Source organism: Nuphar pumila, chromosome 11 (assembly GCF_984573655.1).
Source record: "Nuphar pumila chromosome 11, dmNupPumi1.hap1.1, whole genome shotgun sequence".
NCBI lineage: Eukaryota > Viridiplantae > Streptophyta > Magnoliopsida > Nymphaeales > Nymphaeaceae > Nuphar > Nuphar pumila.
The window spans coordinates 114,458,019-114,483,186 of NC_143259.1; the positions used below are offsets into that span (position 1 = coordinate 114,458,019).

The 25,168-nt window shown below is 38.3% G+C and overlaps 2 protein-coding genes and 1 non-coding gene across 11 annotated transcripts in view; 2 read left to right on the forward strand and 1 right to left on the reverse strand.

Moving 5' to 3' along the window:
* Positions 1 to 5,461: 5,461 nt before the first annotated feature.
* On the forward strand, positions 5,462 to 5,535 carry TRNAI-AAU (transfer RNA isoleucine (anticodon AAU)). Its single transcript has one exon. It is a non-coding gene; the product is annotated as a tRNA-Ile (tRNA).
* Positions 5,536 to 7,853: 2,318 nt separating this feature from the next.
* On the forward strand, positions 7,854 to 9,493 carry LOC149822946 (chlorophyll a-b binding protein 13, chloroplastic). Its single transcript, XM_089980445.1, has 3 exons — positions 7,854 to 8,035; positions 8,149 to 8,310; positions 8,883 to 9,493. Exons 1-3 carry the CDS (start codon positions 7,907 to 7,909, stop codon positions 9,390 to 9,392), a joined length of 801 nt encoding a protein of 266 aa, XP_089836571.1. The 5' UTR covers positions 7,854 to 7,906; the 3' UTR covers positions 9,393 to 9,493.
* LOC149822947 (uncharacterized) overlaps positions 8,881 to 25,168 on the reverse strand; it is a 30,395-nt gene continuing 14,107 nt past the window's right edge. For 8 of the 9 annotated variants that reach the window (XM_089980443.1, XM_089980444.1, XM_089980440.1 and 5 more), the window contains 2 exons: positions 24,257 to 24,333; positions 8,881 to 12,275 (listed from right to left, as the gene is read on the reverse strand). In XM_089980443.1, the coding sequence (XP_089836569.1) occupies positions 11,868 to 12,275; positions 24,257 to 24,333 (485 nt within the window). In that variant the 3' untranslated portion in view covers positions 8,881 to 11,867. The remainder of the gene's footprint in view (positions 12,276 to 24,256; positions 24,334 to 25,168) is intronic. The other variant, XR_016425847.1, reaches the window with a different exon arrangement.

The following is a 25,168-nucleotide window of genomic DNA, read 5'->3' on the forward strand; positions in this document are numbered from 1 at the left end:
TTATGTTTTTCTTGCTTATTTAGATTTTTAGAAGAATTCATACAAAAAATCTTTGATTCTTACCCAGTACTTCGTATATTTTTCACAGGATCTGAAGCTCAGTGATAAGGACGACTGCCACAGGGAGCCTACGAGACTATGTAACTTACTTCTATTATTCTTGGACTGTGTGGCTTTATGATTTTAAATTTTAATTTACTTTTGTTCTCAGATGTCGATTTTTTTATTAATAAAGTTATTTTGTTTGGATGGTTCAATGCATAGATTCCTTATAGTTTGGAAGTTGTTAAGTTTGTGAGGCCCCGGATTCTTGAGTTTTGGTTTCCGCAATTGTTTTAAAAAAAAATCTCACTTTTCAACTGGGATGAGTTGGGGTCGTTACAATTGTTGGTGAGATGGTGGGTAGTAGTGGTGAAATGGGTAGTGGGGAGTATAAAAATAAATTCTTTTGGTATGAAACTTTCCTCCACCCACCCATGGAGGAATGTTTCCTTTGGCTAGACAAAATTTTTTATCAAAAAAGTGTACTTTTTAGAACAACTCTCTCAACGAAAAAGTCTCTTTCAGGTCAAAAAATTCACACTAAATTTTCATTTTGCATCACTTTTTCTGCATCTTTCTCACTTTCAAACATGCCCTAAGTAAAATCATTAATTTTACAGGAATTGTAGCTTTCTTTTTTTTCTTCTCTCACTAGGCACCGTGGAGAGGGTGGTGTATGTTCCCCCTGGAACACGGGGCCACGTGTTCAGGGGTCCGAATGAGTGCCACGTGGCACTCATTCGGCTGGTTATGTACGGAGGAAGATCTTGGGTTTTGCAATATTCCTTCCTCTGTACATAACCAGCCGAATGAGTGCCACGTGGCACTCATTCGGACCCCTGAACACGCGGCCCCGTGTTCAGGGGGTAACATACAACCTGCTCGGGGCACCGTGAGGGTCTATGACCTCCTTACTTGATCCTTCTCCCTGCCCTGAACTGGCCGCCCGGCTTTCCATTGATAAGGACCGAGAAGGACGATATAGAGAGACACACCATGATCAACCTCACCAAGCCTCGGGGAATCGATACACTATTTTTTGTTCAAGTTGGCAAATCTGAAATCTGAGAAATGAAATTACCTTAAATGATAAACTCGTGAGCAAGGGAAGCAACTTTAATCAGGTGGTCCTATCAGCGCATGAAATGGTGCAGCCAAGAATTCAACATTTAGTGTAAGTTCTGTTTGCTCCCACAGAATCGCTTTCTCAAGGCGATTCTAAAAGCCTAAAGGCAGCTTGTGATTTTGAATCATTCATATTCAGAATTATGGCAACCTGTGAGATTTAAAATCAAATCTCATGGGAGGGAATGTAATCAGAATGATTTGAAATCATTCTTATTTCAAATCCCATGCGAGTTGAGGCACCCGAGCATACCCTTAGACTCTCAAAATACCAAGAATTAGCATCACTTGGATACATGGACTGCACCGAATGTAGGGTGGCTGAAAGTCGATGTAGCTACTGTGTTCTGCCAACAGTGGCACATTGGCTACTCAATCAGAGACCACCATGGCAATTTTGTTCAAGTTGGTTGGTTTAGAGACTCCTCATCTCAGGTTGAGGGCATAGTCATAAATATCGGTATCAGCTATATCTCATAGAGGTTATTTCTTGTGATATTATCGGTTTGGTCATAAATCTCAGAAAAAAAATTGAGACTTAAAAAATAAAAAATAACAAAAATAAGTAAGAAAAATTCATGTTTAGACACATAAATAATAAAATAAATAAGTAAAATATGTAAAAGAAAAAGGAAAAATATATTTAAAATGTAAAAAATAAATAAAAAGTAAAAATAATTGATAATATCATGATATATATAACTGGTAGGGTAGTGATCGTAAGTATGGCAGGCACAACCAGCACGGTTAGGTTTTTTATCCTGGCGGCAGTTTCAAAAAACAAAAGAATACAACTGGTAGGGGTTTGTTTAACCACAGCTTGCCTTTAGGAAATCAAAAAAGGGTGTCGATATTGCTCAGTTGTTCATGCCCTTGTTTTTCTTTTCTTTTCTTTTGATAGGCTGAAAGAGCAGAGATTTGTGACATTGGATTCAATGTGGGGCTAAACTCGACCCGATTTATATGTGACCTGGTATGTCTTGTGGATGCCAAGCTCGTCAATTTTCAGTCAATGAGAAGGGGTTGGTATGGATCAAGATTATTATGAATCCAGGTCTCATGCAGAGATACACTTACCCGGTCCGTGTCGAGGTCTATGCTTGTCTAGCTTAAGTCTGGGTCAATGATCCAAACCCTAGTAATTAATAGGATATCTTCTTTTCTTTCTTTCTTTTTTGCAATTCTTCTTGTAAAATGCAAATGGAGCAAACCTTCACTGGATCTTGGGTCAGGTCCAAGTCTCGGATAGAAGCTTTGGATCCAGGTATGACGACCCAGCTAACTTGGACCGATAAGCTTTTATCAGCTCTACGGGTCCAATCTCGGTAGCAGGACTTTCTTAGCAAGGAAAATCTCGTGATAAATTAAAAAAAAATTGTCTTGTCTAGAAAAAATCAAGTAATGGTATATATAAAAATATATAATAAATGGTATACAACAAATATAAAAAATCTATTTTATTAATATTGTGATAAATTTGCAACATTTTCTAAAATACGTGATATTGAAAATCAGTTGTTTCTTTAGATTATATTGGCTTCTGAAATATTGAGTTAAAAGTCAAAACCCAATGATGTTCAAAATATTGTCAATATTTGTTAAACTGGGTTGGAATGAGATTGACTCTGGCCCCAAAGGGGTTTTGCGTAGTGGGATGGGGCCTATGCTGATTGGCAGACGGTCTAGGTTCAAATCTCATGGGGTGCACCCCTTGCCGTAAGCCGAAGCGTGGTGACTTCCTAGAGGAAAGGAGTGAGCTCACGGAGTTTTACGCTGTCAGGAAAATGAATGTATGTATGGCAGGCAGAAACAGCGTGGCTAGGTCTCTGATCCGGTGGGGGGTTTCTCCGTGTAAATATCAAAAAAATGAGATTGACTCTAAATCCAACATTGGTGGGCCAATGAAACCGAATTGGGTTATGCCTAGATCCATTCCTAAAAATATGCAACTAGGAGTGGACATCGGGCCGGCTCGGACTGGCCTGAGCCCGTTTAGAGTTTGGCCCGGCCCGGACATGGCCCATCCTGTTTACTTACGGGCCATGTTTTGGCCCGGTTCTTAATGTGCTCGGGTTTGAAGACTGTGCATGGCCCGGCCCATTTGCCCAATGGGCCAATGTGGAGAGGGTCAGGTCCCCCCCCCCCCCCCCAGCCAAGCCCAAATCCATTTATAAATAGTAATAATTAACAAGTTACTAACTTTTCATGCAACCAATTAATTGTCTTTCTAGTTTTCATAAAATTAATGTAACTAATTAGGTAAATAGTAATAGTTACAAAGTTACTATGCAATAGTTAATTGTTTATTTTTATATTATTAAAATTAATAAATAATTCAGGCCCATCGGGACAGATAAGTAGCCCGCGGACCGGCCCACATATATAACGGGCTGAGTTTTGGCCCGGTACCTAATAGGCACGAGCCTAAAACCTTGGCCCAAACCTGGCCCATCGGGTTGCCTAGCCCGTTGCCCACCCCTCTACGCAATGCATTATATTGAATTACATGCACATTTAAATCCAAATTTCAAAAATAATTTAAAAAAAAAATCCAAATGGGCTTTGAAGGCGACTTCAAACATTAGCATTAAGAGAAGAACCAGATAGTAACCTCATAAACATAGTTGTGAGGTGAAGGCAGGGTTGGCGCATGGGTGCGTCCATATCTTTCAGAGGTGGGCCATGCAAGGCAAGGTGGTCGTAGGGCCTCACCCTGGGTTTGCTTTTCGTGAGGGTTCCTTGTTATAAAAAACCGTAGTTAATTGGTTCAAACCCATAATCCTTACAAACCTTAAACAATAATCATGTACTAAAACTAAAAGAATTAAAACCATGATGTTCAAAATATTGCCAATATTTGTTAAACTTGGTTGGAATGATATTGACTGTGGCCCCAAAGGGGTTTGGAGTAGTGGGATGGAGCCTATGCCGCTTGGCAGGCGGTCTAGGTTCAAATCCCATGGGGCGCACCCCTTGCGCAAGCTGAAGCGTGGTGACTCCCTGGAGGAACGGAGTTTTACGCTGCCAGGACCATGACTGTAAGTACGGCAGATAGAGCCGGCTAGGTCTATGATCCCATGAGCGGTTTGTCCGTGTAAATATAAAAAAAATGAGATTGACTCTAAATCCAACATTGGCGGGCCAATGAAACCAAATTGGGTTATGACTAGATCCATTCCTAAAAATATGCAATTAGGGATGGGCATCGGGCTGGCTCGACCTAGCCCGGGCCCGTTTAGAGTTTGGCCAAGCCTGAAGACGGCCCTGTTTACTAACGGGCCGGGTTTTGGCCCGGTTCTTAACATGCTCGGGTTTGAAGAGCAACCCATTGGACCATTGGGCCATTGTGAAGCGGGTCGGGTCCACCCAAATCCATATATAAATAGTAATAATTAACAAGTTACTAACTTTTCATGCACCCAATTAATTATCCTTCTAATTTTTATAAAATTAATGTAACTAATTAGGTAAATAGTTACAAAGTTACTATGCAATAGTTAATTTTTTATTTTTATATTATTAAAAATTAATAAATAACTCAAGCCCAAAAGACTGGCCCACATCTATAACGGGCCGGGTTTCGGCCCGTTACCTAATAGGCACATACCTAAAACCTTGGCCCAAACCCGGCCCATGGCAGGCCGGGTTGGCTTGGCCCATCGGGCTGGTTGCCCACCCCTATATGCAATGCATTATATTGAATTACATGCACATTTAAATCCAATTTTCAAAAATAATTTAAAAAAAAAATCCAAATTGGCTATGAAAGCGACACTTTAAATTGTGGCATAAAAAGAAGAACTAGATAATAACCTCATAAACATAGTTGTGAGGTGAAGGCACTAGATCAAACCCGCTGGCGCATGGGTGTGTCCATAGCTTTCAGAGGTGGGCCATGTAAGGCAAGGTGGTCGTGGGGTCCCACCTTGGGTTTTCGTTCCATGAGGGTTCCTTGTCATAAAAAACCGTAGCTAATTGGTTCAAACCCATAATCCTTACAAACCTTAAACAATAATCACGCACTAAAACTAAAAAGAATTAAAGAACCACCAAGTTCTTCAGGATTAACCACCGAGGTGGTTAGCGGGGTCGTGTGCCAAGTTGAAGACCCAGGTTCGAATCCCTCTGCCGTATGGGGATTAAGAGATATATGGTAAGGGTCTGCATAACCCCAGCTTGCCTTTCAAAACAAAAATGTTCTTCAAGATTAATTAATTAAACTAATGCCACGTCTTTCATGGCTGAAACCGTCTGTATAAGTTATTTATAATTGATATGAAAATCACTAACAAGTGGCCTATTAGCTCAGTTGGTTAGAGCGTCGTGCTAATAACGCGAAGGTCGCAGGTTCGAAACCTGCATGGGCCAATATTAATTTTTTGATTCTTTTTTTTTATTTATCATGTCCTAACTAGCGGTTTCTAGTATGACGTCTATTTTTCATTTTTTTTTTTGGTTTTTTTTAGCTGAAGCCAGAATTAAGGCGTATTTTGCCATTTTTAGTAAATTAGCATTATTAAAATTTAAAAATAAGTCCATTCAGAATCAAGCTCTTTTACTATTTTCGTATTCTAACAAGTTATCCATGGTACTCGTATTATGTCGATGTTGCCATAAAGAATGAATTAGGAATTAAAAATAAATAAAGAAATAAACTATTCAGCCATAGCAAATTTTAAATTCAGTTGGACCGCCATATAGAAACCTAATTTGTTCGTTGCATGCCAAAAAGAGAAAACAATAAAAATTACAGCAAAATATTGTTTTGGTGTCTTATTAGAATATTCAGTTTTTCAAAAACATCGTTCATATACGGCGTTAAGATTTGCTACAGTCGATTGCACCTGCAATCGACTTAGCAAATGAGGAAGAACCCACTTGTGTGGATCTAACACTATAGATGTGATCTACATGTTTTGTTTAGTGGGAACTGGCTTTTGGATTGCCGGAATCCGACCTGTATATAGGTTTTTGGGGCGATCCAAAAATCAATGACTATTAAGGTATCAATTTTTCTCCATTCATAAAAACATGTTTATTCATTGAAAAAACATGATCAAAGAGTCAATTTCTACCACCAAGGTGGTATCCCATGTAATAAGCAGGGTCCTGTGCCAAGCTGAAGGCTCAGGTTTGAATCCCTCTGCCACATGGGGCTTAAGAGATATCTGGTAGGGGTCTCTGCCTTACCCCAACTTGCCTATCAAAAAAAAAGTTGATTTCTACTCAATTGAGCATGTTGAATACGTCTATGAGTTTAGATTCTGTCAAAACAACTCACATCATGAAATTCAATCTAGATTGTAGGTACAATTGATTGTACCAAATATAAATTCTTATTTTACCTAACAAGAAATAATAAACACAGTTCATGAACTTTGGCCATATTTCAGTTTAAAATGCACATTTGTCAATAAAATTTTGAGAAACGAAAATAACTAAAAAAACTGTCTCCTTCACAATGGGGGGAAAATATCTTTTGAGAGGAACATTTAGAACCCAAGAAATAATATCTAAAATTTTTCTTTTAAAAAAACTTAACATGGTTCCGTTTTACTTTATCTCTTACTCCAATCACAATGAGTTTTGGATTTCTGTCCAGTAGTTCTTATAACCTAACTTGATTTTCAAGTATCATACATATGCATTTGTTTGACCTCATTTTATACATTTAATGCTGAATTAAACCTGTATGTATTATTTGTTAACTTTTTACTCTATTTTTTTAAGTCTTTCTTTTATCATCTATCTTTTCAATGACAAAACATTTTTAATCATGAATTCATTATTTAATGAATTATTATCATTTCACAAGTTGCTAATTATAGTTGAGATCAGGTCAGACCTGCGCAACACGAAATCCTACGTAATCCAGTGTAACTAATCAGTCTCAAATGAGATACCTGGACCATAATGATCCCTGTTTGAAAGAAAAATAAATCAAGCTTGGATCAGATTTCTACCCTCATGAAGCGCCAACCAAATCCATTGCCATAACCTTAACTTGGCATAATTTGACATAAAAACAAGGTTGAAGAAATTAACCAGGATGAAATTTTACTGGATTTCTGATGTGAGAACCCCCACAGTTTTAACTAGCTAGTTCTGAAAATGGGTTTATGCATCCAAGGTAAATACTAAATAATATTTTTCCTTTAAAAAAATACTAAATAATAATCTGCCTGAGCCCACGAGGGCTCCACTCCTCTGATAGGGGTGACTTGTGAATGTTACTAAGTTGACGGTCGAGACGTCATGAATTTGAAACCCATAGGGGGGCGTCCTTTGCCGCAAGGTCGAAGCTGGGTGCCGTCGGTGGGTAGGGGGTCGTCAATGGTTTTACCAACCGGGCTTCCATTGGCCTAGCCAAAAATAATAATAATAATTGGCCCGTGGTCCATTGGATATCCAATGTAGACCCAATCCATTGACATCCCTATGTATTAGGGCACATGCAAGAACACCATGATGCACTTGCATGGCACGTGACTGCTGATTGGAATAAAAGATAACATGAGGATAAAAGGATATGGACTAAATCCTTTAATGTTCTCCCATTGGTGGAAATGTATACCCACCAATCCCAGCCCAGAAAAAAAACTTTATCTCTTACAACCACTCAAATTTCCTGAACATCTCTGCCTGCTTTTTATTTGCTTCAACTTGTGAACTCCATACCACCACCAGAGTCTGCAGGAAGAGAGGAGAAGCAAAGGCAGAGAGAAAGGGAGCAACAAAAATGGCCTCCACTTTAGCCTCTGCCAGGTCTGGGACCATTGTGAAGACCCCATTTCTAGGCCAAGCCAGAAGCTCGAATGCCAAATCTCTCAGAGACCTTGTTTCCTTTGGAAATGGAAAATTCACAATGGTAAGTCTCTCTCTCTCTCTCTCTCTCTCTCTCTCTCTCTCTCTCTCTCTCTCTCTCTCTCTCTCTCTCTCTCTCTCTCTCTCAAAGATTCTGTTTGCTTGGTTTGCAAATAGGGAAATGAGCTGTGGTATGGTCCAGACAGAGTGAAGTACCTGGGTCCCTTCTCAGCACAGACACCATCTTACTTGACTGGAGAGTTCCCTGGGGACTACGGATGGGACACAGCCGGATTATCTGCAGACCCAGAAGCCTTTGCTAAGAACAGAGCTCTGGAGGTAAAATGAATGTCACAGTGACCAAAATCTGCCGTTTCCTTTTTCAATTATTTCAACAGACATTCAGACAAGTAGCTGAAGTGAAAATCACTTAACCCCAATCCTTTGTCTCCCAAATGAAATTAACCAGAGTCTCAAAATCTTTGTGCTTGTTTCCCAGTGGAAGAGGACCTTGTCTAGCCATGAGTTTAAAATTTCAGCATGTAGTCACTGCAGCCAAACACTTCATTTTTCTTTTCAATATTGAATGCAAGTAAACAAACGGGCAAGCAATTTTCATCTTTGTACTGGTTATCAGAGATGGCACTATTATCCTACGCAAGAAATTGAGAAAGCAAGTATTTTTTTTTCACTAAACTTAGAAAATATTTTAACTTGGTGATCATACTGATCCTTCAGATACAGTTGACATGATCCCATCCTCACTTCTGTTTGAGACCCTGAGTGAAGACCATGATTTTTTAAGAGTTCATAATTAAGATCACAGGAAAAAAATGAGAAATAAAGAGTTAATATGTCCTACAAAATGAAGCAAACAATAGCTTTCACTGACAATGCTGCTACTATCACAGGTGATCCATGGTAGGTGGGCAATGCTCGGCGCATTGGGCTGCATCACACCTGAGGTCCTGCAGAAGTGGGTGAAGGTGCAGTTCAAAGAGCCAGTGTGGTTCAAAGCAGGAGCTCAGATCTTCTCTGAAGGTGGCCTTGACTACTTGGGCAACCCAAACCTTGTTCATGCTCAGAGCATTCTAGCAGTGCTTGGCTTCCAAGTCATCCTCATGGGCCTTGTCGAGGGATTCCGCATCAATGGTCTCCCTGGTGTAGGAGAAGGCAACAATCTGTACCCTGGTGGCCAATACTTCGACCCTCTTGGTCTTGCTGATGACCCTGTCACCTTTTCTGAGCTCAAAGTGAAAGAAATCAAGAATGGCCGATTAGCCATGTTCTCCATGTTTGGCTTCTTTGTTCAGGCCATTGTTACCGGAAAAGGTCCGCTTGAAAACCTCCTGGACCACCTTGACAACCCAGTTGCTAACAATGCTTGGGTCTATGCTACCAAATTTGTTCCTGGCTCTTAAACTTGATAAAACCTTGCATCTTTAAGAATGTGAATTTGTTGATATGTATGGGCATCAAATTATTTGAGACTGTAATAATCAGATAGCTAGTCTTGCTCTGATGGTAATGTTTGCAGTAGATTTCTTGAACTGAACTACCAACAGCAATGGTGTTTGGTACCTTCCCAAACAAAGATGCCGCCTCATGGTACTGGCATGTTCAAACTGCCACTGCAATAACTGAAGTGGAGCTTTCATGGATGAAAATGGTTTTGCAAAATGCGTTCAAAGCTAGAGTAAGGATGGCTTCCTTTGTATTAATTCATATAGCAAAACAAGTTTGAATGTCCTAGACATAAATTTAGAAGAAAATAGAGGAACATTCATAGAAGGTCATGGAAATAATGTATTGAACTAGAAAAGAAAATTAACTAACAGAGAGAAAGATTAGCTAATTGTCGTGTTGGAATTACGGCAAGCATGTAAGATGCATTCCAACAGTAGCAGATCAAAAAGAAATAGTTCGCAAGGGACTTCAAATCCAGCCATGCCACAGAAACAGATCAATTGGACGACCAGATTCCTACTTGAGATGTCTTCACCCATTGTTTTAACATTGTTAAAACATGTGGTAGTTTTCCCTCTCACGGTAATTATGCTTAGTAAGCTAAAATTATTCCTTCCACGGGACGAAACATGAAAAAAAACATGATTTTGATTAGATACCTAGGTTATCATGCATATGACATCCAAGAAAAGGATTATAAAAATAAAAAAATAACAGCTACATGAAATGACATTTGATGGATTTTATTTACAGTAATTCCAGAATGAGCTATCCTCAACATGAGTGTAAGATGAGATCAAAAAGCTTGAAAGCAAAGGAAAACTTGCTCTTGACACAATAGATTGTGGCACAAATATGAAACTATCAAATACCAGTTAACCATGAAAAAGATAAAGGCTAATATAAAAGTAATATTAAAATGAAAAGTATACAAAAAGGCTAAAAGTTGGATCCGAGGGAAGCAAGGTGAAGTTATGTCCTACTACAAATTGCAGCAATGGTGAGACATTCCAAGGGTAACTACAAATATACCAGTTGTTCAGTTAACCATGAAAAAGATAAGAGCAGAAAAAAGTGGTGATAACCTAAGCAAGAACATATGCATATTACTGGGCTATGCACAAAAGCTAAAAACAGGATCAAAGGTGGGCAGATGTGAGGCATTACAAGTTCAAAAGATGGGAAAGTACTTGAAGGATGTGAGCTCAAACATGTCTATACTTCGAGGGGCATCTAGTTAAACATCATGCACCCAAAAAATACTTGGTAATGGCAATACCAACCAAAAAAAGAAATTAATAATCAGCACTAAAGGTAACTATACAATCACAAAAGTGTATCTGTCAGTAAAAGATATCTCTGATCGTGGACGTCTTCTGGATGTTTCAGTATACCAGTGATGCAATTACTGTTGTTTCCACTTGCAGAGTGGAACGAATCTTTTTTCTCATCAAGAAACTAGTACTTAGTCTCTCAGATTCTTGATTAGCTGTTAGATGAACTGGTCTTTCGGATTGTTGGGCTTGATGAGCTGTTAGATGAAATGGAATGCAGTCTACTGACGCCAGTTCAGCCTACTAATATCTGAAGTCCAGTCAATTAACATACCACATGGTTCAGCCATTTTCAAGAAGCTATTGCAGTCTGAGAAGCGCACATGTTTCATGATAGCATCTTTAATAACATATATCTTCAGCAAATAATAAGACACCTCCTTCCCATATCTTGAAAAACATGGGGGCAATCACTAGCACTCAAAGCTATTGAAGATAATCAAAATATAGGTTAATGATACATGTACACCTGTTGGACACATGGCATCCTAACTGGGTTGCATGAATCATGTGTCCCGATTTTTTAATTGCACAGGTGAATCACCAGACAGGAATGTCTGGTCCATATGCTGAACAGAAGATGATGTATGAACTATCAGAATTCTTCATTGCAGCTGAGGATGGTATGCATGCACTAATATGAAAAACCAGAAAATTTTGTCTTGTCACTCGCGAACTGATCCCATGCCATACGAAGAGCAAAACTCAAGTACCAATTTTACGAGTCTGGAGGCACCAAGAACTGCAATTTCATCAAGATTTTGCCTTTGAGTACATGCATGATTTGCTCTAAGAGCAGGAAATACTCTTGAAGGATCAGCACAATTACCATCACCATCATCAAAATTCCCCTTTCAAAGCAAATAAAGCATTAAACTGTACAGCATACCAAAAGCACAGCTGGAGTGAATTAAGATGGAAGCTCCCTTGAATTTCAGTTAGAAATGCTTCTAGGGACTTGAGTGGCCAACCAATCAGATGCACAAACTTCTTGCCCAGTTTCAACTTCAGTGATCGCATCAACTAAGATAAATTCTCATCAGATTCTTTCTCATGATGGTCAGTTTTAGCATCAGGATTGTCCTACACAGCCTTTCAATGAACAAGCCCTTGAGAACCTTCAACTTCATCATGTCCATCAGGGTTTTCTAGCAAGATAGACTCTACAGCCCCTGTTCCAGAAAATGCACACACTGATGTTTCTTCCACTTCAGTGCATTCAGATTCTTCAGTTTGAAATTTACTAAGGCCTTCCGTATTTACTTGAGCAATGGAGGAACAACCATTGATAGACTGTTCTTGACTTGAAGGTGGTGGCGTTTCTTCAGAATCAAATAATCCTCCAGAGATTAATGTAGCAAAAGGAATGTTCGAATGAACGTTTGGATCTCGAAGGAGAGGAACACCTTCCCCTGTTACAGATATGTCCTTTTCCTCAATGATAACTAGATTTTTGTTATCAGCAGTAGCAGTCAAGATTGATGCAGCAGCTTTTTCCCCATCCTACAGAAATAACAGCATCTTGTCAATGTTAAAAGTAAGATATACCGGTGAATGATTATTTCAAATATTTGGGATCCATCATTCAAAATTATGGAGAAATTGATGGAGATGTAAATCATAGGATAAAGGTTGGGTGGATGAAATGGAAAAGTGCTATTGGAGTGCTGTGCGATCGTAGAATGCCATTGCGGTTGAAGGGAAAGTTTTATAGGACGACTATTAGACCCGCTTTACTATATGGTACGGAATGTTGGGCTGCCAAGAGACATCATATTCAAAAAATGAGTGTAGCTGAGATGCGGATGCTTAGATGGATGTGTGGAAATACAATAAAAGATAAGATTCGGAACGAAGAGATACGTAAGAAGGTAGGTGTTGCACCCATTGAAAATAAGATGCGAGAGAATCGTTTACGGTGGTTTGGACATATTCGGCGAAGGCCTAATGATGCTCCAGTTAGAAGGTTGGAGAAATGGGAAAATATATTAGTTAAAAGAGGTCGGGGTAGGCCTAGGAAGACTTGGATGGAGATGATAGGAAAGGATATGAATGCTTTGAACCTCACCGAGGACATGGCGTTGGATAGAAATGATTGGAGGAAAAGGATTCATGTGGAAGACCCAAAATGAATTTCTTTTTTGGTTCATATCGCTGACCCCAATTGTTTTGGGATGAAGGCGTAGTTGTTGTTGTTGTTGTTGTTGTTGTCAATGTTAAAAGTAATGTGCTCATAAGCTATGATCTGCAACTAGAGATGGAATTCAAAAAGTTCAAACACTTTTGAGGACACAAGTAAAAGAGCCATATTGTAACTCAACAGCAATAAAGAATGATTTTCCATAACATGTAAGAGGAATAATCCATGGAATATGACAATGTTCTAAAATAGTGCCTCGTGTCCTGCTTTGCAGCTACTATAATATACTCAAAATTTTCCAAAGGGTAAAAGGGACTATTCTCATGAGAAATAAAGCAATCAGCACCATAGAACCACTAGCCATAAATATAACTACTTTTCTCAACATTATAGTCAACCAGAATAATGATAGTACTTCTCCTTCCTGCTACTTTCCCGTTCTCCTTCCCCTAATCCCCACCCAAAATATACATGTATACACGTGCACACACAAACACACACATTTTACAGCATCCAAATCTTTATATTTTCTTCTCTCCCTACTTTTCGTAGTTTATTCTTCTTGTTTTTCGTATCTTATATTATTTTAGTTCCATTCTGTTAAATGTGCTTGCCTGTGTTGAGTCACACTAATCAAAGTACTAATTCTCTTAAATTTGCTCTTGGATGGGGTGCTCCTATGTCTAGAAAATCTCACATAATTGTCTTCTTTTGCACTCTAGCATGACCATACTCTTATGATACCAATACCATGTCATGACATGCTATTCCATTGTTCAACTGCTTTATTATTCCTACGGTCTATGTTCTCTCATCATTATTCTTGAATCTTTCACTAATATCTGTCCGTTCAATCACCCAACACTTTTCTTAGTTGACTATAGATAATGATGTGGAAGAGTAGTAATTATTCCAGAGTATCCAGAGACTAGAATGAATCCTAATAATAGTCAGGGAAATCCAAAGACATATCCTCATTAAGGATCAAGTTGTATGGAAGGTAAGAAATCCCTAATTTTGAATAGATATGATGAAAAATGTTAAGATATGTAAAGCTATATATATTTATATATATATATAACTATGTAAACTGAAATACCCATCAGGGATATTTCGGTCTTTTCATTGAATAGGTGTCAGCCCATTAGGGGCTGACATTTTATTTCTTTTTGTATTTTACTTTTTCTTGTATTTTATCTTTTTTTTTGTTGTTTGACTTTTGTCATGAAAGGGACAGCTCCATGTGGCTGTTGGAGCTGCCCATCAGTCACAAATGTGACAGTTGGGTGCAGCCCCAACGGCTACATGGGGCGGGCCCCTCATTGTATTATAAATAGGCCCTTTTGGCCTTGTATTTCTTTAACTCATTTTTATGAGTGTCTCTATGCAATAACAAACTTATTTGACCCTTGTGTAGGTGGGTTGATGATTCAATCAAGTATTCTACTTGATTGAAAGTGTGTTTATTGGACCGGATCCATTTCATTACATGGTATCAGAGCTTTGGTGGTCCAAAAGCAATTTTTTAGAGGAAAGATCATGATAATATCAAGAGGAGGATCGTGAGCTTGGCGGATACAACGAATCGTGGATTGTTGCATCGGGAAGCGCATTATCTCTCAAGCAAATCTTGTATTACTTTTTCTTTCTCTTTTCTCCTCTTATCTTTTATCTCTATCTTTTCTCTTCACATTGTAAAGAAATGGAGAATAAGAGGGAAGTAATAGTCTCCATTCTGGTACGCCTAAATGATACAAACTATATGATGTAAGCATCCATAGTGAAACACAAAAGATGAGAAAAAGGACTATGGGGTTTGGTGGACGGTACTGAAAAAACGCTTAAACTCATACTTACAAAAATTGAGAATGCATTTAAAGTCGTCTATATCACTCCTTTCAACCGAAGCAACTCTTTTGTCTTCTTTATAATCATTCTTCTTTCTTTTAGGACAAAAAGGTTTGATATGTCCCGGTTCGTAACAATGATAATAAATTATTTTTCCACCTTTTTTGTATTCATGATCACCCTTCTTTTCATTCCTTTCATAGTTGTTGGAGTTTCTTCCATTCTCATTTTTTACAAAATGAAGAGGTTTGTAGCTTCTCGTATAATTATCGGGCTTTGACATAGCAAGCACAGATTCTTCATCTTTTAAAGCGGAAGGCTTTTTCAATCTATTTTCCTCCATAGTCAATTCTTCAAGAGTTTCCACTATAGATGGTATACCTCCTCTATGAAGGAGAGCCGACTTGGTTCCTTCAAATTCGGGTTTAAGCGCATTAATAAATTGGTAGAAATACTTCATTTTAATTTGGTTTTTACGGAGTTCTACATCTTGTGGACAATGTCATTTTTGCTCAACTAATAGAGGCGATGCAACCCATGCTTAAAGCTCAAGCTTCTTCTTTTTCGGGAACGGCAATATCTACAAGTGGTGACCATGGTAAGACCTCTTGGATCCTTGACTCCGGTGCTTCTTTTCATAAGACACCAAATGAGTCCATATTGTCTGAATGTAGGTTTAACCCAAATGATTTTTATGTTTCAACTGCCGATGGAACATCCTTGAAAATCAAAAGTTTTGAGATTTTTCAAAAACATCCAATATTTCACATACCAAATATTAGAGTAGTACCAAAATTAAATTTAAATCCTTTATCAGTTTCTCAAATTACAGACCATTGTTGCAAAGTATTGTTTTCATCTAATGATTGTCTAATACAGGATTTTCAGTCCGGAAAGCCGATTAGACGAGTGCTCAAGAAGACGCTTTGAAGGACCGCTTTGGGGTGATACGCAAGTAGGCGTCCTCCACTTGATGACTAGTTTGGACCGTTAGAAAATCGCAAGTTGGTTCTTCAGGGAGTTGATATCCATGCGACACGTGTTGGTGGTCGTCTTTCTCTACGAGGACCATGAAGAGCTTGGAATTGCCCTTGCTGGGGTTGGAAGGTACCCCAGTCATGAGCTTGAAGATGACAAGTTTGTCGTGCTGGCGAGTATGACTTGCTTGTGTATGGGACTACACTGAGGTCTCATGAGCAAATGATGTTCGATGTTGATGAAGCGGAAGACCACTGTTTAAATGATCGGAGGCGCATTAAGAAATGAGACTTGGCGTGTTAAAGGTTGCGGCGATGGTGGATGAAAACCAGAACAAGTTGAGAAGGGTGAAGAAAAGAAGTAAACCAAAGATAATTATAAAGGAAAACTGGCATATCAGTCAAAACTATGTTCTAAACTGCACCGGAATTGTCGAGGACGACAAGGTTTGGGTGGGGGAGAATGTCCCGGACCGAGCTTTCGGAATGGGGCATGCGCAGTGCAGAGCTTTACTGAGTAGAAAATGCATCGAGTACAGGAATGTCTGGCATGCGTTGACTTGATCGGTGACGTGGGGTGATAGCACTGTGAAAATCTCTAAAAAAAGAGATTGTGTGTAACACCACAATACAAGAAATACAAAGAGTGCACAAAGGCACAAAGGAGAACACTCACAAGTGCACGAAGGCACGGATACACATGCAGAACAGCATGAAACAAAATGAACTTCAATTCATAAGTTTCCAAGAGGGGCTTTACAATATTGCATATGCACTCACAAAAAAGAATATGTTTACAAGGGCCACTAAGGCCTATTTATAATGCAAAAAGAAGCCACAGGTGCAGCTCAATATGACTGTTGGAGCTGCACCCAACGGTCACATTTGTGACTGTTGGGGCAGCTCCAACAGCTATATGGAGCTATCCCTTTCACAATAGTCAAAAAGAAAAAAAAGTGTAAAAAGCAAAAGTAAATAAAAAAGAAAAAGTAAAAATGTTAGTTCATTAGGGTGGCTGACACCTATTGAGTAAAAGGACTGAAATACCCCTGATGGGTATTTCAGTTTACAGTTAAAAGAGACATAATATTTTAACACTGCCCCTCAAACTTAGGGTGTCACGACCGAAAGTTTGCCAAGAAGGAAGTTAAATCTTGGAGAACACAGCGCCTTAGTGAAGAAGTCTGTCAGTTGATATTCTTATGTAACATAAGGAAGGTCAATGGTTTTTCTTAAATATTCTTCACGAACATAGTGGCAGTCCATCTCGATATGCTTCGTGCGCTCATGAAATGTGTGATTTTTGGCAATGTAGATTGCACTTTTATTATCACAACATAATTTTGTGGGCCCTTGAACTTGAATATTCATATCTTCCAACAAGTTGCGAATCCAAACAATCTCCATGGTAGTAGATGTCATGGCTCCATACTCAGCTTCGGTGGATGAAAGCGATACTTTTTGTTGCTTCTTGCATCTCCAAGAGATTAATGATTCACCTAAAAAAATACATAAACCAGTGGTGGAGTGACAGTTATTTGTGTCACCTCCCCAATCAGAGTCAGTATAAGCAATTAAACTTAATTCAGACGTAGAAGATAGAAATACTCCCTTGTTTACTGTACCCTTTATGTATCTGATGATGCGAAGGATGGCGCTCATATGGACTGTAGTAGGTGCATGTTGAAATTGACTAGCAACATATACTGCATGAGAAATATCAGGCCTGGTAATGCTGAGATACGTTAGGGATCCAACCAGTTGCCGGTAAGGTGTGGGATCTTTTAAGAGAATTCCATCATCAATCTTCATCTTCGAACCTACTATTTCAGGAGTTTCGCAGACCTTGTCATCTGTGATTCTTGATCTATCAAGAATCTCACAAGCAAGTTTAGTTTGAGACAAAAAATAGCCTCTCTGAGAATAGGCAACCTCAATTCCCAAAAAATATGTCAGAAATCCTAAGTCTGACATTTCAAATTTTGAAGTCAAAATAGATTTAATGCTCTTGATTCCTTTGATATCATCACCTGTTATTAACATATCATCAACATATAACAATAATATAACAATCCCTGCATCAGATTTCTTAACAAACAATGCAGTGTCAGTATAGCATGAAGTGAAACCATTTTCAGTCATTACATTGTTAAACCTATCGTGCCAAGCCTTGGGTGCTTGTTTCAGTCTATAAAGAGCTTTACGAAGACGAAGAACTTTATTTTTAGGGATTTCCATACCAGGTGGAGCATCCATGTAAACTTCTTCATTAAGATCTTCATTTAAAAAGGCATTTTTGACATCCATTTGGTAAATATTCCATTTTCGAATTGAAGCAATGGTGATAAGACATCTGACAGTAACCATACGAGCTACTGGAGCAAATGTCTCTTCATAGTCAATCTCATATTCTTGACTGTACCCTTTAGCTACAAGACGAGCCTTATACCTTTCAAGAGAACAATCACTCTTAGTCCTGACCTTGAACACCCATCGACATCCTATAGTTTTCTTGCCATTGGGAAGAGATTGAAATTCCCAAGTGTTAGCTTTCTTAAAAGCTTTGAGTTCACTCTCCATGGCTTCTCTCCATTCAGTACATTGTTTGGCTTCTCCAAAAAATTTTGGTTCAAAATAAGAGTGAATGGCACTCAAACAAACTCGATATTTAGGAGAGAAAGAATCAAAAGATATGAATCTAGAGGGAGTCCTTCTAGTTCTTTAAGTTCTCCTAGGATGAGAATCATGAGTGGAAATAGTCTCCCTAGGTTCACTATATAGTTCAATAGCACTCCTAAAGGTGCTTCTATCTCTATGCGAATAAGTGATGGGTTCTCTAGATACATTTTCTTCTTGAGGGGTAGAAGGGTTAGAGTTATTGTTGATCACAACCATTTCATTTTCACTATTATATGTTGATTCATCATCACTAGAGATATCATCATCCTTAGATAAAAGGTCAAAAAAAAAGGAGTAATCGGCATTTTCTAAATGAGATTCATTTTTTTCAAAACCACTATCATTTTCCAAAAAAGTTACATTCCTTGAAACATATAATTTATCATTCTTAGAGTCATAACATCGAAATCCTTTTTGAGTTTCCGAATAGCCAAGGAAAGCACAAGGAATGGCTTTTGGTGAGAGTTTATCATTTTTATCGGTAAGAACAAAGCACTTACAACCAAAAACTCTCAACCTATTATAATCAGGTTCTTTTTCATATAGAATCTCAAAGGGAGAAATTTTATCTAAATTTTTGGATGGAAGTCGGTTGATAAAATAGACGGAAGCAAGAGTCGCTTCGGCCCAAAAATTTTTAGGAATATTTTGGGAAATGAGAAGGGTTCTAGTGGTTTCAATGATATGCCTATGCTTTCTTTCGGCCAAACCATTTTGTTGTGGGGTCTTAGGACACGATCTTTGATGGACAATGTCACAATCCTCAAGATATTTTTTAAACTCATTAGAGAGATATTCACCTCCGGAATCGGTCCTAAATATCTTTAAATTACTATTAAATTGATTTTTAATCATCATATGATATGTTTTAAAACATGAAAAAACTTCATGCTTATGTTTGAGAAAATGTATCCAACAATATCGTGAGAAATCATCTACAAAAATCACATAGTAAGCAAAACCACCTTTGGATATGACAGGTGCCGGTCCCCAAACATCCGAGTGAATAATTTCAAAAGGTTTAGTACTAAACATAGTTCTTGGTTCAAAAGGTATACTTCTCATTTTTCCAAAAATACAATCATTACAAGATAAAGTATTTTTACAAAGATCTTTAATAAAATGTAGATAGGATAACTTGGTAATGTTGGGATGACCAAGTCTCTTATGCCAAACATTTATGTTTTTATGTTGGGCCACATTACAAAAGGTGTTTTTAGGAATTTGAAGAAAGTCCACATAGTACAAGTCTCCTTTCCTAGAGCCTTCCCCAATCAATCTCCCGGACCGGTGATCCTGTATTAAACATTTATTAGATGAGAATTAAATGTTACACCCAAGGTCCGTGAGTTGAGAAACGGAAAGCAAGTTTAAATTTAATTTTGGTATAAGTCTAATTTTTGGAATAAAGAAGTTTTGGGTTTTAAAATTTCCAATTCCCTTAATAACTAGAGAAGTACCATCCGCGGTCGAAACAAAAGAAGGTGACACATTTTTAGAATACTCGGAAAGAGATGAAATGTTTGGGGTCATATGAAAGGATGCACCCGAATCTAAGAGCCAAGAAGTTTTACCTGGAGGAGAAGAGGTGGATACGGCGGCACCGGAAATAGCTCCCTTTAGAAGAAGTTGAAGAGCCTCCACAATTTGATTGAGAGATAGAGCTTCTTTTGAAGATTCTTCTTTGGATGGTTGAGATGTAGTTGCCATTGCTAGAAGTTTCTTCCATTTTGGGCAAACCGGTTTGATATGACCCGGTTCTTTGCAAAAGTGACACGAGATTTTGCTATAATCTCTTCTTCCTCCTTGATTTTGATTCTTAAAATGAGGAGGTCTATATGTTCTTAAATTGTTACCGGGTCTAGAAACAGCATTAACACCATCACATTCTTCTTGATTTGTGGACATTGCAAGCACACTAGAATTTTGCTTGCTAATGCCCATACGGGTTTCCTCTCCACTTAATTTAGTTAAGACATCTTCAAGAGAAGGAGAGGTAAAAGAAGATAGGAGAGAAGATCTTATTTGCTCAAACTCGGGCCTTAGCCCATTCAAAAAATTGAAGAATCGGTCTTCTTCTAATTGCTTATGACGAAGCTCTATGGCTTCTCCACTCCACTTGGGTTCAAGCATGGCAAACTCATCCCAAATTGAAGAGAGTTCCGCAAAATACTCTCTTATAGACATATCACCTTGAACAAGAGTTAACGCTCTCTTTTGAAGATAATACTTATGGGACAAGTCCCTAGAAGTATACATCTTCTCAAGATACTCCCACGCTTGAGAAGCCTTTTTAAACTTTATGATGTTGGCGTTAATTCTTGTCTCAACGGAAGAGAAAATCCAAGACAAGATCTTGAAATTCTTCATTTCTCATTCCTCATGTTTCCTACTATATTCTTCAAGAGCATTAGTTCTTTCATCTCCCTCAAGGATTTTGATTTCCCCTTCTTTAACCAAAGTAATTTTAGGCTCGAGTTCTGGAATCGAGCCTTGAATGTAACCCCAAAGCCCTTTCCCTTTGATGTGAGCTTCCATATTTCCGGCCCACACATGATAATTTGAGCCATTTAGCTTGAAACCAAGAGAAAAATGGAAGTCTTTCTCACCCATTAGAGAGGAAAGAAGAAAGAAAAGAATACGTACCACAATAAGATTTTAAATCTTTCTTGTTGTAGTAATCTTCTAAAATATTGAATGAAGAAGAGCCTCCACTCCAATCACCAAAAAGTTGAAGGCACGCTTTTCGATGCACTTGATATTGAGAAGAATCACACCAATTTTTTTCTCCAAACAACCTTGCTCTGATACCATGTGAAAATCTCTACAAAAAGAGATTGTGTGTAACACCACAATACAAGAAATACAAAGAGTGCACAAAGGCACAAAGGAGAACACTCACAAGTGCACGAAGGCACGGATACACATGCACAACAGCATGAAACAAAATGAACTTCAATTCATAAGTTCCCAAGAGGGGCTTTACAATATTGCATATGCACTCACAAAAAAGAATATGTTTACAAGGGCCACTAAGGCCTATTTATAATGCAAAAAGAAGCCACAGGTGCAGCTCAATATGACTGTTGGAGCTGCACCCAACGGTCACATTTGTGACTGTTGGGGCAGCTCCAACAGCTATATGGAGTTGTCCCTTTCACAACAGTCAAAAAGAAAAAAAAAGTGTAAAAAGCAAAAGTAAATAAAAAAAGAAAAAGTAAAAATGTTAGCTCATTAGGGTGGCTGACACCTATTGAGTAAAAGGACTGAAATACCCCTGATGGGTATTTCAGTTTACAGTTAAAAGAGACATAATATTTTAACAAGCACAACACACGATAAGCAACGATATCATCGTTAGTGCATCATTGTGTGTCAGCACGAACGTAGAGCGTTGTTTGATTAAGCAGTGCCAGCGGATCAGAGGATGTTGCCTTTGAAGATTTGGTTAAGGACCTCTCAACTTGCAAGAGTGTCCCACGCGTAGCGGTTGGATGCACGGGGGTGCGTGTGGTGATTCGCCTAGACACCGGCGAATGAGTCTGGGTGGTGCTCTTCGCTATGGTGTTCAATCATCAACTGGTCTTTGGACAGGAGGCCACAAGGTCTTATTTCTTCAGTGACGAGGTTTTGTTTTAACGTACGCATGAAGTCGCAATACACTTCATGGCACGCAAGGCTAAGGCAAGTTTGTGCCCTTTTCGGAAGTGATAACTGGTATGGGACGGCTATGCACTAAGTGGCATAGACTAAATAGAATAAGCATTTGAAGATGCAATTGATCAGCTTCCGCTAGGTAGCTGCGCGCGAGGAAAAGTGTTGGTGCACGACCTTTGGCCGTTAGGCTGGCCAGACTGGGCAGTCTAGCGCATCGCGGGTTTGCAAAAAAATTCGATACCCGTGATAAATTGGTATCAAAGCAGAAAGATTCACGGAGACCTTGTTGTTCATTGTGTGCGACATTATAGAAGATCAAGGAATTCACATTGCAGAACCCTTCAGACTATGTTGTGCCAACAAGAGCGCAGTCTACATTGCAAGCAATCATACATTTCATGAGAGGATAAAACATATTGAAATGGATTGCCACTATGTCCGTGAAGAATTTCTGAAGAAGACCATCACATTGCCTTACGTTCCCTCATAGTACCAACTAGTGGACTTCTTCACTAAAGTGCTTCTGTCAACTCGATTTCAGTTCCTACTTACAAACTCTCGGTTGTCCCACCATGAGTTTGAGGGGGGGGGTGTTAAGATATGTTAAACTATATATATATAACTATGTAAACCAAAATACCCATCAGGGGTATTTCAGTCTTTTCATTGAATAGGCGTCAGCCCATTAGGGGCTGACATTTTATTGCTTTTTGTATTTTACCTTTTCTTGTATTTTTAACTTTTTTTTGTTTTTTGACTTTTGTCATGAAAGGAACAGCTCCATGTGGCTGTTGGAGCTGCCCCAACGGCTACACGGGCTGCCCCCTTTGGCCCCTCATTGTATTAGAAATAGGCCCTTTTGGCCTTGTATTTCTTTAACTCATTTTTATGAGTGTCTCTATGCAATAACAAACTTATTTGACCCTTGTGTGGGTGGGTTGATGATTCAATCAAGTATTCTACTTGATTGAAAGTGTGTTTATTGTAAAAGCCTTCTCTCTTTCCAGAAACAGTTTGGGCTTCAACATTCCACTACTTTGTAACGCTTCACCACATTCAAATTGTCCATCTATATTTGAAAATTTTCCAACTCTCAAGGATATAAAATAAATACAGTACAGCCGGTTAGTGACTTTCATTGTAGGACTGTAGAAGAACGGGACCAACGATAACAGAAAGATGGCATAAATCTGAAAATAAAACCTATGATAAATAGTCCATAGGCACTCAAGAAAAATCTCAAAGGTATAATCAAGCCCAACATTCTACAAACACTAAGAAAGCAAACAAAACCTACACCTATGGCACAGGGACAAGCCATTTTGAGTGTGTGCCCCTCGTGACACGCTCGGACACACTGACACGGACACCAACATGTATGGCATTATTTTAATAATTTTAATAATATTTATATTTTTCTTTTTTATAAAAAAACATTTTTACTATTAAATTATCAAAATGGTCTTTTATTGATTAAAAATTTTAAAAAATATGTGCATGTGTCCTATTTTCTGAAAAAAAATTGAACTTGCAAGTTGAACTCGTGCCTCGTGTACACGAATCTTTGTGACATACACCTACACTAGAAAAGTTAGGAACCTCAGGGATAATAGTCTACAAAATAAAAAGTTGTGATGTTATTATTAAAGATGTTCTTTAAATGTTTTAACTTTATTATTTCTGGTAAGGCTTTCATAGTTCTAATTATACCAAGGATATTTCATAAACACAATTTTCTAATGAACCAGCAGACTTGTGCTACATACAATTTGATGATCTCTTGATGATGTTAGCAATAACAACATAATAGCATTGCAATTAGAAAACGGGAGGTTCTTTGCCATTTTGATTCTCACAAGAACATTGCATTTACTCAACATAATGAAAATGTGCATGGACAGAATAAAGGAGAAAAAAATGAAGCTAGATAACTTTTAAAGATGCAACATAATGAACTGCAGAAATGAATCCGTGTACATTATTGAAAATATCTAGTGCAATATATTTCAAGCCATCAAAGTTTCTACATACATCATTTAAAAGATGAAATGCAATCTATCACCTGCCACTAGAGTTTCGGTTGACTTAAACATCTAAACATGCCTCTAGTAAATAATACTAAAATGATTTCTTGTGTATTGTGCCATCATAATCTTTCATATAAAATTAGAGAAATAACAAACCTGGTGCAGATGTGTATGTGTAACACTGTCACTATAACCTTCATCAACAACAGACTGAGATGCATAATCCTCATCATCTGCTTGACATCAAGGTAGCAAATATCAATCAGAAATACACATAACTACCTTAACAAGTGAAGGACATGAACAAAAATTACCCTTGAAATTAAATAACTGAAGGCCATTTCAAATGAACATCACCTAGCATCCGTGACAGGACAAAGATCTCCAACCCTAATTACCAAGTCTGTGTAACAAATGCTACATAGAAAAGAATACTGGATTGGATAAAAGTGGAACCACTGTGCTATGTTAATCACATATCTAAAATTTTTTACATATAGAAAGTTGACATTAACATATTTACCTACAATTTGACTCAACAATTTTTTATGAAAGAAAATTAAAAAAAAAGTTGTATCACATTAGGTCCGTTCATTTCAGTTCTGCATTTTCAAGGCTATTTAAGGATAGGCTTCTAATCACTGTGATGTTGTTGGATGATGGGAGCAAAAAAGAGGTAAGTAGCCCAACAATTTGGCCTCCTAAAATTAGACTTTTGAACATCCGTTGCATTCACCACCAAATAAATTTCACACTCAAATAGTTTCAATAGTTTGAAGTAAATTTTTGTCCATTCTCCATCAGGACAAGGAAAATTTTAGACACCTCCATTACCTTTTGAGAGGCTTACACCCCATAGAAATTGTCTGCCTAGGGTTATCTCTTGGTCTGCAGGTTCCGGTTAGAACTCTAACTTTTCCAGGCTGGTGTCTTACTGATGGCTTGTGCACCCTGAAAAAAAGGCCTTTTCCACCTTCCATGTAAGTTGCACAGAAAAGGCTCAGAGCCAATCCTAGAGAATAGTAACACTTACTAAGGTCTTTCTGTCCACATGCAGGTAGTTTGCAA

What these genes read in the sequence shown, in the direction of transcription:
- LOC149822946 (XM_089980445.1), top strand. Translation starts at nt 7,907, where the DNA reads ATGGCCTCCACTTTAGCCTCTGCCAGGTCTGGGACCATTGTGAAGACC. An exon ending in GAAATGGAAAATTCACAATG is followed by an intron (nt 8,036 to 8,148) that starts GTAAGTCTCTCT and finishes GTTTGCAAATAG; the next exon opens with GGAAATGAGCTGTGGTATGG. An exon ending in CTAAGAACAGAGCTCTGGAG is followed by an intron (nt 8,311 to 8,882) that starts GTAAAATGAATG and finishes CTACTATCACAG; the next exon opens with GTGATCCATGGTAGGTGGGC.